The sequence below is a fragment of the Cetorhinus maximus genome, chromosome 10 (genome assembly GCF_964194155.1).
Source record: "Cetorhinus maximus chromosome 10, sCetMax3.hap1.1, whole genome shotgun sequence".
Taxonomy (NCBI): domain Eukaryota; kingdom Metazoa; phylum Chordata; class Chondrichthyes; order Lamniformes; family Cetorhinidae; genus Cetorhinus; species Cetorhinus maximus.
The window spans coordinates 93,168,778-93,182,344 of NC_135888.1; the positions used below are offsets into that span (position 1 = coordinate 93,168,778).

The following is a 13,567-nucleotide window of genomic DNA, read 5'->3' on the forward strand; positions in this document are numbered from 1 at the left end:
ATGTGTTTTCTGATTTGAAACCAGAAAAACCACCTCTATTCTCACAAACAGTAGCAAGGTGATTGTGCAGTGAATTTCTCATATACGGCAGTTAAATATTGAGGGAGTTACAGCCTTTATTGTTCATGTTGCATACAGATGTATTCTGTGGCTGCCCTCAGCTACTCTCTCCACCACCACCGGGTCACCCATACTTGAAGGAATCATGTGATATGCAAGAAATTCAGTGCACAGTAAAGTCACCTTGCTGCTGCTTTTTATGTGAAAACAGTGGTCATTGGTCAGCTTCAAATCAAAATTTTATCCATTCTCAGTGATGCTTTGAGCACTGATTCACCTGGAACCAGAAGTGGTGAGGCAGTGCAAAATGAGTATGAAATCAGCATCACCCATTTCCATTCATAATTCTAGGCCCACTGCTGAGTTTGTATGTCAATACTAGTGAAAATCAGCAGATTCAGCAACATTCAGGATTGGTCTAAGTGGCAAGTTACATTCGAACCTCACAAATGCCAGGCAATGACCATCTCCAACAAGAGAGAATCAACCATTTCTCCATGACATTCAATGGCATCACCAGCGCTGAATTACTGACTATCAGCATCCTGGGAGTTACCATTGACCAGAAACTGAACTGGACTAACTCCAAAGAAATCGGTATTAGAGGTTACCAACGTCATACTGCACAGATCACCAACACAAAAGATTGATCTTTTTCCCTGCTGCCAGTCCAGCTAGGACCATCCGACCCATAAAGTAGAATTGCAAAACTACTTAATTAATGCCGCAGGAAATTGAGAGGTCATACACTTTGGTAGGAAGAATCAAAAAGCAGACTATTATTTAAATGGAGAGAGACTCCAAAAAAGTGCAGCAGAGAGGGATCTGGGTGCTCTTGTGCAGGAAATATAAAAAGTTACCATGCAGGTGCAGCAAGTAACTGAGAAGGCAAATGGAATTTTGGTCTGTATTGCTAGGGAGTTGGAGTTTAAATATAGGGCGGTCTTGTTACAACTGTACAAGGTGTTGGTGAGTCCTCATCTGGAGTACTGTGTACAGTTTTGGTCCCCGTATTTAAGGATATACTGGCAATGGAGGCAGTTCAAATGAGATTCACTAGGCTGATTCCTGGGATGAAGGGGTTGACTTGTCAAGAACGACTAAACAAGTTAGGCCTTTATTCATTAGAGTTTAGAAGAATGAGGGGTGATTCATATCGAAATTTAAATTCTGAGGGGGCTTGACAAAGTAGATGTTGAGAAGATGTTTCCACTAGTGGGGGAATCTCAAGCTAGGGGACATAGTTACAGAATAAGGGGACACTCATTTAAAACTGAGATGCGAAGGAATTCCTTTTCTGAGAGAGTAGTGAATGTCTGGAATTCTCTACCCCAGAGAGTTGTGGAGGCTAGATCACTGAAAGTATTTAAAGAGGTAGATAGATTTTTGAAATTTCAGGGAGTTGAGGGCTATGAGGGGCTGGCACGAAAGAGGAGTTGAGGCCGGGGGCAGATCAGCCATGATCTTATTGAATGGCAGGGCAGGCTTGAGGGTCCAAATAGCCTACTCATGCTCCTATTTCTTATGTTATGATAAATCAACCAAGTCTAGACTGCTAAATGCCATCTAGTCAGAAATTATTTATAGCTATTAGTCACTTGAAAACCAGGAATGCTTGAACATATCCATAAGTTGTGCCTCTCTGTGCCTTCACCCATGAAAAACTGCCAGTGTTAGTTTTATTACCAAGTTTGCTGCTTTCAAATAGAGAAAAAAAATTCAACTGCAGATCATGGAAATCCACACATTCACCTGGCTGACACCATTAGCATTATGAAAGATTTAAACAAGAAATCCTGATTGCAGGTGAACATGTAGTATAATTCCCATTTAGCCCAGCTCATTGAGATTATCATAGTTGAAATATCTTTGTATAGCACTAAGCTAACACAAACCTGTAGGGAATCTTCCACCAAAGAAGATGTTGAACAAATCTTCAGGCGTTATATCCGCTTCAAATTCTCTGTAATACTTCGAATAGTTGGCATAAGGAGTGCGGACAGTTGGTGGTTCCTCGCCACATTGATCATATTGTTTTCTTTTCTCTGGGTTACTCAGTATAGCATATGCATTTCCAATTGCTAAAAAAGACATCAGTAATTTCAGTTAGCAGTATTTTCATCCTTACTTTGCTGTTAGAATATCACAATGCTTGTGAGCATAAACTAAGAATGGTAAATTTAGACAGCCAAAAATGCATTACGTAGACAACTTACTCTATGTTATTAGTTACTTATATATTAAAGGTACACTCTTCCAGTCAATTTCAAAATTATGAAACGTTTTGATCAAGTAAACGAGAAAATATTTTCTTGGCAATAATCAGATGGCAGAGATTTAAAATAATTGGAAAAAAGAACCACAAGAGAAATATTTAGACTCAGCTACAATAATCGGGAATGCTCTATTGAACAGGGTAGTGGAAGCAGATTCAATAGTAACTTTCCAAAGGGAATTGTATATATACCTGAAGAGGAAATATCTGCAGGCTTATGGGGAAAGACCGGGGGAGGGAAGCTAACTTGGTAGCTCTTTCAAAGACCTATCATAGGCATGATGGGCTAGATGTTATCTTAAGCTGCATAATTCTACGATTCTTAACAGTCTTTTTCTTATAAAGATTTTTGAGCAGAATCACACACCTCCTTACTGCTGCAACTAATAGCACCTTGAATTATCACTGTTAATTATTTCTATGAGGCATCAGCAGAATGTCAAGAATCACCTCAAATGAGGCAAAGATAGATGTTACTGCTGACAGTTCAGGAACTACACAGTTTCAGAGTTTGAGGTGTCTACGAATACAATTAGAATAAAATTCTTAAAATACAATTTTTTCCCCCCAAGGAGCAAGGGATGTTTGGTGGTCCTAAACTTTGGCATTAAGACTGCAACCGGCCTGATCAAAAGCCAAGAGCAGTTCACTAAAATTTGAGTAGAAGGCAAGAATAGGTGAGCATGAAGGAGAGATAGAAAAGACGGTGTAAGGTTCTGTTTGTGTGCATGCTAGTGATGGCATTGTTGCTCAGTCATGAACCTTGCAAGATGTCTCTGACTTTGCATCTCCCATAGCAAGAGTGAATGAGTGCTTACAAGCTGTGGGGTCTTGTCCCCGAAGGGGGGAGTGTGGATCAAAAGTGAGGACATGTCTGTTTTTGTCAAGCATTGTGTTTCAAGTTGTCCTGCAAGAGTACAGTGAATGGGGGTAAGGCTCGGAGTTAAGTGCGTGCTACGTAGCATGGGGGAGGTGAAGCAAGAGGAGACAAGAGATTGGTAAAGTAGGGGAAAGGGTTTTAAGGTTCTGAATGATAAATGATTGCTGTGAGGGGAGCTGGGTAAGCTTAAGATGCCGAGTTAGAGCTTCCTTTAATCAGATTGCACTGTGAAGGGTGAATTGCATAAGTGATGATTTAAGAGGCTGAAGAATATGTTGGAGCCCAGGGAGGTTGAAAAAGAAAAGATGGAAGTACCAGTGTGTATATCTGCCCAGCCTTGGTCAAGTCATTAACTTTTTTCCAGCTCTATGCTGTAAGCCTTCAGGGTGAGGGAATTGGTACTCAATGCCAGTGTCACCTTTCACCAGATAGCATGAGTTACATTTCTGGGTGGCTTGTCACCTAAACCCAGAAATCTTTGGCCCCTGCCTTTGATTTCCTTGAGAAGCATTTTGGAGGTCTGAATAGATGAAGCTGTGTTTATTTTTTCCAGCTTAGTGTCATGTCTTGCTGCCCTCTGGGTCCAGATGCTGTCTGCAAAGTCATAATTGTGTCTAAGTATGATTTTTTTAAAAAGGCAGTAAAATTATCAAAGTGAAACGAAAGAGCCAAACCGGTCCATCTCTTACCTGCTGCCTGAAGAGTGCAGGCTGAACTGACTTTTTAAAAGCTGCACTAAGTCTCCAGGTGGTTCAGCTGTTCATGCCCGATATGCACTAATGCAACAATAAAGAGGACTAAACCCTCCTCCAGGCCACCCAACACAAAGTTTATTTAAAAAGAGGCAACAACAGTGTAATTTATTTCAAAGAAATTCTAGGCATCAGCCTCATGCTTTGCTAAAAAGGTGCTAAGAAGGATTAAACCAGGTACATCGTTCAAATACACCTCAAAAATAAAAGCCCAAAGTAGATTTCACTAATGAAATTTTCTCTCAAGGAAAATAAAAGGGAAACAGAACTGAAGGCAGTATTCTCCTAATGACACAGAGAGATCATTTAGTTCTGATCAAAATGTTTTGAAAAGAGACGCAAATTGTTGGAATTTTAACCGCAAACTCAGTGACCTACCCACGGCACGTGAAGAGTGCTGAAAAATTAGTTTGGCGATTCAGATATTAAAACAGCAAATTAAAATAAGCATTTTTTATTAAGTTTCCAAAATTGTTAGTTATTTTCATTAAAATTCTGTAATTGCACTGGTTGTTTAATTCTCATTCTTTATTCCGTTGTTTTAGAATTTCCTTTATTAATGTTTCTTCTTGATTGTGACTGAAATGTTAAGTTACAGCTTTGTACCTTTAAATGCGTCCGTTGCACCAGGGGCACAGTTTTTATCAGGGTGAAACTTTAATGCCAGTTTCCGATAGGACCTCTTTAAATCTTCTTCATCCGCATTTCTACCAACTCCCAGAATTTCATAGTAATTCTTACATCTTTTTATCCTGCAAAGCATAGCACAACAATTGCCTAACAGAGCGTGATCTGAAATAGACGATGAGCTAGAAGAGTTTCTCTTCAGGGGCGGAGGCAAGAGAAAGTATCAGAAGAACAGTAAAGATACATTATAAATGTTGCATGATTTTTTTTGTACATTTATCTGTCCTTTGAGTTGCCTGATAGCAGTGCTAGGAAATGGAACACTTTCTGCATTCAGTGTCAACATTTAAGCATTTCCAGGTCAACTATAGTGCAGCTAGAGATAGATTAAGCTGTCTAAGTATCATATAACTCCAATTTTAGAAGATAATTTTTGATCATGCAGTGTAGAGGATTTAAGTTAATACCAGGATGCAGAATAAACTTTAAAATGCAACAGTACATTAGGAAAAGTAGTTGAGACATAACAAGTAACCATGCTAAAATTCACACATTGCATTTAAACTCTGCTGGTATAGTCATAGCCTTTCAATGTAGAATAATTAAACTTCAGTCCCTGTTTTGCACTAATAACATTAAAGTATACAGCAAAGTCAATGCCAAATCATAGCAACATTTGGATCCAAGTAAACATTTAAAATTAGTATTCTTACTTCCATATGGTGAATTCTAATTAAAATACAATCTTACTTTACAAATTCCACTTCAGTTGCACTTTTCTATAAGATTATGCCCCTAGAGAAATACATTTCCTGCAATGATGTCATTATCCATTAGTTAATTTACACTATATTTTATTGAAAGGGAGTTTTGGATTTATATAGTGTCCTTCACAAACTCAGGATGCCCAAAGTGCTTTACAGCCAATGAAATGCTTTTGAAGTGTAAGCACTGTCATACTTTAAGAAAAATAGCAACCAATTTGCACAGAGCAAGGTTACATAAACAGTGATGTGGTGGAGGGATAAAGGCTAACTGCTTTGCCACAGAAATGGAAGGAGAGAAAATGAAGTTAGAGGAAGACATACATCATGCTATATGCTTTTAAATTGGTTCAGAACAGCACTGGGCTAAGACTTGGGAAAAAGTAGTTCAGTAGCAGTTGGAAAGTGGTGTGGTGAAACCAAGGTGAAAGAAGAAATTTATCTTCAATATGTAAAATAAATAAATCATGAACAGGAGTCAATAACAGATGAGATTAAAATAAAAGTTATATTACTGCCAAGGTGAGAGGTAGCTGGGAGTGTTACAAGTTTATTACTTTCAAGACTTAGCTGTTTACAAGTCAAGATTGCTTTGTGATTTAGAGCTTTATATAAATCCACAAAGGTGATATAATCTCTTAAAACTCTAGAAAATCCATTTATGTTGAATTTATAAAGTGACAGTATATTCACCCCCTTTATTTCTAATCTCCCAGCAACCCATTACCTGATATTCAATTTTGCCATTCTTAACTAATCTACCAAATCCTACTTTCAATTTGTCTATCCGCCAGTAAGCATTGTTCCACACCAGAACAGTTGAGCTTGAGAATTAAGCAGAATTGGGGCCAAACACACTGATCACCTTTCTATGGAAAGCTATTGAACACAATCAGCTACCTCATTACTATGAAGTAAGTCAGTTTTGGAAAAACAATCAGAATGAGCCAACAGCAGAAATGTCAAGCAGACTTTAATGCAGTTGTATAGTAAGAGGCACTTGAACTGCAAAGATACATTCTTTTTGCTTTTTGACTCTTAATTTGAAGTTTTTGCTAAAAATTTCAATAATTTCAATTAAACAATTTAAATAAAGCACAGAAGCATTTTTGCACATTTTCAATTTAAACAGGTAATTTAAAATTCAGCAATTTTGAGTTGAGAATATTCTGCAATCCTTTTGCACATCAGCTCCACATCGCGCACACAATTTACACAAACTTTACCAGTACTGAATAAAAATGCATATCAAGAAGTGCTTGTGCAATACATTTAGCATCCTCACCTCCGCACACCCTCCAGCTGCTCTTGAGTGTAACTTTTGGCAGCTTCACCGATTTTTGCAGGCTTATTTCCATTCACACACCTTTTCAATCTACTGGACTCACTAGGAACATCAGCTGCATCCCGCTCACAGTTCCAATCATCTGAACTTCCATTTCTAACTATTAATTCGATTAGTGCTAAAATTTAAAGAGAATAAGCACAAGAAAACAGAAAAAATATTAACAGGATTTTTTAAATGTTGCATTGTGAAAATTAATAAAGCTGCAAAAATATGTAATTTATAGATTCAAATTAGCTCAATTTAAAGTTATATTTTTAATACCGAAGTATTCATTTAATTTTGGCTAAGATTTTATCTACAAGTACTCATAATTCAAAATGCATTAGAATGTTTGGTGAGAACAAAATTATTGTATTCCAAAAGCATTAACAGATAAATCACTGCGCAACTATTAATACAAAATCGCTGAAACCTGAGACAACCCAATTTACTGGATCATTAAAAATAATTCACATTTATTTGCATTCATTTAAACTGAATGCAGAATCCCCAATAACTTGCAAAAAAATTGATCATGAAATTCAACAATACAAACTGGTTGCCTTTACGAACAGACGAACAAGGAGCAAGAGTAGGCCATTCAGCTCCTCGAGCCTACTCTATCATTTAGTAAGATCATGTGATCTGATAGTGACCTGAAGTCTGCATACCAACGACTGCCAAGGAATGAAGGAACAAAAGTGCAAAGTATTTCTTAAATGTTGTGATGTTGGAAGTGTTGATGTCCAAAGGGATCTTTGCTCCCTTGTCCTCACTTTTCACCTCACCAATCTCCGCATTCAAAGGATCATCCTCCGCCATTTCTGCCAACTCCAGCATGATGCCACCACCATACACACCTTCCCTTCACCCCCCCCGTTAACATTCCGTAGGGACCGTTCTCCCCTAGTCCACTCCTCCATCACCCCCTACACCTTAACCCCCTCCCACAACACCTTCCTATGCAATCGCAGAAGGTGCAACATCTGCCCCTTTACTCCCCCCCTCATCAAGGGCCCAAATACTCCTTCCAAGTGAAGCAGTGCTTCACTTGCACTTCCCTCAATTTGGTCTACTGCATTCGCTGCTCCCAATGTGGGCTCCTCTACATTGCAGAGACCAAACGCAGACTGGGTGATCGCTTTGTAGAACACCTTCGGTCTGTCCACAAGCATGACCCAGACCTTCCTGTCACTTGCCATTTCAACACACCACCCTGCTCTCATGTCCACATGTCCGTCCTTGGCCTGCTGCAATGTTCCAGTGAAGCTCAACGCAAACTGGAGGAACAGCACCTCATCTTCCGATTAGGCACTTTACAGCCTTTCGGACTTAACATTGAGTTCAACGACTTCAGACCACGAACTCTCTCCTCCATCCTCACCCCTTTTTGATCTCCTTTTTTCAAATATTTATTTAATTTTTATATAGATATATTTTTCCCACCTATTTTTATTATTATTTTTAAAATTTATTTCCATTTTTATTCATTATTTTATCCCCACCTTTTAGCCTATTTCGATCTCTTTTCCCCACACCATACCCTCCCCCCACCCCACCCCCACTAGGGCCATCTGTTACTTGCTCATTCTGCTTTCTACTCTTAATGTCACCATTAGCACCTCCTTTAGCCAGTATCACCAACACCCCTTTGACCTTTTGTTTATGACATCTTTTGCAATCTCTCCTTTGCCTCCACCTATCACTGGCTTTCTATCCAGCTTCACCTGTCCCACCCCCCTTAAACAGTATATATTTCACCATATTTTTACTTCTCTTTAGTTCTGAAGAAGAGTCATACGGACTCGAAACGTTAACTCTGTCTTTCTCTCCACAGATGCTGTCAGACCTGAGTTTTTCCAGCACTTTTTGTTTCAGGTTTCCAGCATCCGCAGTATTTTGCCTTTATCCAAAGGGATCTAGGTGCCCTTGTCCATAAGTCATTGAAAGCTAACAGCAAGCAATTAGGAAGGCAAATTGTATGTTGGCCTTTATCGCAAGAGGATTTGAGTACGTGAGCAAAGGTGTATTGCTTTAAATTGTACAGAACCTTGATTAGACTGCACCTGGAGCATTGCACACAGTTTTGGTCCCCTTACCTAAGGAAGTATGTACTTGTTATGGAGGGAGTGCAGCACAAGTTTACCAGATTATTTCATGGGGTGGTGGGACTGTCCTACGAGGAGAGATTGAGGAGACTGGGCCTGTATTCCCCAGAGTTTAGAAGAATGAGGGATGATCTCATTGAAACTTACCAAATTTATAAGCAGCAAGACAGGATAGATGCAGTAAAGATGTTCCCCCAGCTGGGGTGTCGAGAACTAGGGGACACAGTGTAAAAATAATGGGCAAACCATTTGGGACTGAGATGAGGAGGAATTTCTTCACCTCAGAGTGGTGAACCTTTGGAATTCTCTATCCAGAAGGCTGTGGAAGCTGTCACTGAATATGTCCATCGGTAGATTTCTAGACACTAATGGCATCAAGTGATATGGGGATTGCACTGAAAAATGGCATTGTGGTGGATGATCAGCCATGATCTAGTTGAATGGAAAAGCAGGCTCAAGAGGCTGAATGGTCTACTCCTGTTCTCATGTTCCTTTGTCTCAATTTGCTAACCATTTTAAACTCTTTCATTAAAAAGGTACAGTTCCCATTGCACATAACAGGTGTGCTGTATTAATGCGATTTTCTGCTATACAAAGTGGATGGTAAGACAATAATAGGCTGTAACAACGAAGCAAGTCTGTAGTTGTTAAAAGTGCAAATAGCTGATAAAAACTTTAGGCAGCTTCAAACAGCTTTTCACACTGTTAACTTTGGGAGGCATTTGTAAAGTGGAGAATTCAGACAGTTTCAAACAATCAATTCCAGCAGCTTGAAGTCTCTACTCAGATTGCCTTCTATTGTTGTTAAAATACAAACACCTGATTGAAGCTGCTTGATAACCTGTGGATGAAATCATTGGAACTTTTAAATTTGGTAACTACAAGAAATGGCCAGCACACTTAATATATTTTAAATGTCACATTTGTAACTGACTCCTAAGGTCACAACAAATGGTTGACATTATTTGCTCAATATAGGCAGCTGTGTGTGATAAACAAAAATGGTTAAACAGTGGGAAATGTACGATATTTCCTATGTTTGATTATATTAAGAGTTGACAAACAAAACAATCGACTGCTGGTATCACAGAACCAAGAGAAGCTCGATTCAAGGTACCTTATACCCAACGGGTGAAGTATTCGTGCATTCAATTTGTGCTCTAATGTGTCAGGGAGCGGGAAGGCATGGTTGTGTCTACAACTGGTCATGCTAGTTTTTAATCTCAATCTCCTTGGTAAGGAGGCATAAACTTACTTAGATCTAATTGCCACTACAGAACATAGTTACAAGGTGGCCAAATTTGGGAAATAGATATTCCAGGTTACAGAACATTTCAAAAAGACAGGCTGAACGGAAAAGGAGGGGGTGGTAGCCCTGATGGTAAAGGATGATATAAGGACACTAGTGAGAAAGTACCTTGAATCATACAATTAGGAAGTAGAATCAGTGTGGGTGGGGAATAGCAAGAGTCAGAAAACACTGGTGGGAGCAGTTTATAGCCCCCCCCCCGGTAATAGTAAGTATACCATTGGACTGAGTATTAAACAAGAAGTCTTTGTTATAATGTAATAACTGTGGGTGACTTTAGTCTTGATACAGCTCAATCAAATTGGCAAAGTGGTCTGGAAGATGGGTTTGTAGAATGCTTTTGCAACAGTTTCCCGAAGCAATGTGTTATGGAACCAACTAGGAAGCTTTTTTTTAAGATCTAGTATTGTGCAATGAGACAGACTTAATTCGTAATTTCATAGTAAAAGATACATTGGGAAATAGTGATCATAATATAATTGAATACCATATTAAGTTTGAAAATGATATACTCCAATCTCAAAGGAAAATCTTAAACTTAAATAAAGAAAATTACGTAGGTATAAGGGGAGAGCTGGCTAAGGTTGATTGAGAAAGAAACTAAAAGGTATAACAGTTAACAAGCAATGGGAAATTTTTAAAGAAACTATTCAAAATATTGGAAAATACATTCCATTGAAAAACAAAAGCTCAACAAGGTCCACCAATCCATGGAATAAACAGATTCTGCATCTTACTAAATTCATTATTAAACACTTCCCACTAATCTTCTGTTGTTTTACTCATTAAGAGACTTGCCCAGGCTAACTGTAAATAGCCTGTGTCTCGTTCGTTAAAGTCAGCCTTACCTAAATTTATCACAGTAGCTGTTTTCTGTTTCTCCTTTTTAAACTCTGCATGAATTTGATCATATACCTATTAAATTAATGTTCACAGACTGTTAGATTATTAAATTCAGCTCCTTGTTCATTACTAAATCTAATATGATTTGTTCCCTTGTTGGTTCTAGGGCGGGGGTTCCCAATGGGTCGATCATTTGGGGTTGCAAGATACGAGGCAGCAAGGACAACTGTTGTGTGAAGGCACTGGCGGGACAGTCCTGGGATCAGCGTTGCAGCTCCATTACATACATGCACATACATGATGCTTAGCTCTGAGCTCCCAGGGTCTTCAAAATGGTTGTGGACAAATCCATTGGCCTCGGCCCATCACCAACCCCATTCCCACCCACCCCACTGCTCAACCACTGTTCACCAACTACAACATCCACCACCCCCCACCACCAGCTTGGCTCAACAACTCCCCCTCCCCCACCAGCCCCTCCCCCTCCACCGGCTGAACAACTCTCTCCCCCGCCAATCCCTCCCCCCTCCACCTCCCTCCCACGACTCAACAGCCTCCCCTCCCAGCCAGCCACCCAACCCCAGCTGAACAACTCTCCCCCTCCCGCCCCCATCAGCCCAACAACTCCCCATCCCCACCTCCCCCTCCCGCCCCCATCGGCCCAACAACTCCCCACCCCCACCTCCCCCTCCCGCCCCCATTGGCCCAACAACTCCCACCCCCACCTCCCCCTCCCAGTGCCACCCCCAACTACTCCCTCCTACCACCCACCCCCAAGCCAGCTCAAGCCTCAACAACACAGAATCGGAGATTTTCACAGACGGTCCCGGGTAGCAGGGGAAATTGTCTGTCGGAAGTTCAAACTTATAACAGGCAATTCTCGTGGAGGTCAGCGCATCAGGACTTTGCAGGGTCCTGACATACATCTGGTCTCCGACATCCCTGAGACCAGAAGGTCTGGGCCATGGTCTCCTGCAAAACTCAGCATAAAAATATGAAGGCAGTGCTACCTAATGTTCCCATGGTTACACGATGCTTAGATGATAGCTCCACCATTAAGGTGTAAAGTTTCTGCATCACTGCTTGATTCTCTGCACCAACACATAGGCCATGTGCTCATGTCACATTTCCCTCACCTACTGCACGCCACCCTCCCTTTCCCCCCAAATCCCAACACCTCCACAGCATCCAGGTAAAACCTTTCAGTAGTTGTTATCCAAAAGCTCAGCTATCTGACAGCATCTGGGACGGGGGAGACGTGCTGCTTTACACTAAATACTTTGACGTTGGAGCTGTCCCAATCTAGGGCTACATTGTAGGATTATTAATTACCGCTGCTGAATCCCCTTTTTTTATTCTTTCATGGGGTGCAAGAGTCATTAGCAAGGCCAGTTGTTCACTAATTGCCCTTGAGATGGTGGTGTCAAGCCACCTTCTTGAACTGCTGCAATCCATCTGGTGTGGGTACAAGCACAGCACTGTGAAGGAGGAAATTCCAAGATTTTGACCCAGTGACAGCAAAGGGACGGCGACACAGTTCAAGTCAGGATGACGAGTGGCTTGGAGGGAAACTTGCAGATGGTTGTGTTTCCATGCATTTGCTGCCCTCGTCCCTCTAGATGGTAGAGGTCACAGGTTTTAAAGGTTCTGCGGAACAACCCTTGGTGAGTTGCAGCAGTGCATCTTGTATATGGTACACACTGTTGTCCCTGTGTCAGCAGCAGAGGGAGTAAATGTTTATGGAGTGGGTAGGGTGCAGATCAGCAGACTATTTTGTCCTAGATTATATCGAGCTTCTTGAGTGTTGTTGGAGCCACATTCATCCAGGGAAATGGAGAGTATTCCATCACAATCCTGACTTGTACCTTCTGGATGGAGGACAGACTTTGTGGAGTCAAGAAGTAACTCACTGCAGATTTCCTCCAGCCACAGGATTTATATGGCTGGTCCAGTTCAGTTTCTTGTCAATGTTAACTCCCAGGATGTTGCTAGCAGGGGATTCAGCACTGGTAATTCCATTGAATGTCATGGGGAGATGGTAGATTCTCTCTTGTTAGAAATGGTCATTGCCTGGCATTTGTGCGGTGTAAATTATACTTGCCAATTAGCATCTCAAACCTGAAGGTTGTCCAGGTTTTGCTGCACACGTTGGGGTTTCAATAAAATATGGCTGATTCCCCCCTCAAACACCACCCATGTTTCTCACTGCTAGCCCCTATTTAACGCAGTTTGTGCGCATTTACAGCTGCTCTAACTATACAAATGCTGCAGTAACAGGAATCGCTCTTCTCTTTCATGCAATGAATTCCATCTCCCAGCAGGGCCTGAGCTGAAGCTAAGGCATCCCCTGTGCTGCCTGGGGACGCTGTTACCTTTCGCTCGCTGAGTCGGGTACCTCTGCTGCGCCCAATACAGATACTGCAAGGCCTCCTCCCGGTCACCACATTTTAAGCACCTCTGTGCGGCTTCGATGCTGCGCTCCGCCTCCTCCAGCCCTGCCTCCATTGCCTCAGGCTGCCTGCTGTGAAACTCGGTGTTTTTGCCCCTGAGCTGAGCCACTTCGGCCCCTCCCCCGCCCGCGAGCTCAACTCGCGCGCACACGTCACCCGCCCAATCAGCACG

General features: G+C 41.2%; 1 protein-coding gene across 1 annotated transcript in view; it reads right to left on the reverse strand.

Moving 5' to 3' along the window:
- LOC144685835 (dnaJ homolog subfamily C member 18-like) overlaps positions 1-13,507 on the reverse strand; it is a 31,623-nt gene extending 18,116 nt beyond the window's left edge. Inside the window, exons 1-4 of the mRNA XM_078550781.1 lie at positions 13,318-13,507; positions 6,644-6,821; positions 4,574-4,719; positions 1,956-2,141 (exon numbers count right to left, since the gene is read on the reverse strand). Of these exons, the coding sequence (XP_078406907.1) occupies positions 1,956-2,141; positions 4,574-4,719; positions 6,644-6,821; positions 13,318-13,450 (643 nt within the window). The 5' untranslated portion in view covers positions 13,451-13,507. The remainder of the gene's footprint in view (positions 1-1,955; positions 2,142-4,573; positions 4,720-6,643; positions 6,822-13,317) is intronic.
- Between the last annotated feature and the right edge of the window lie 60 nt (positions 13,508-13,567).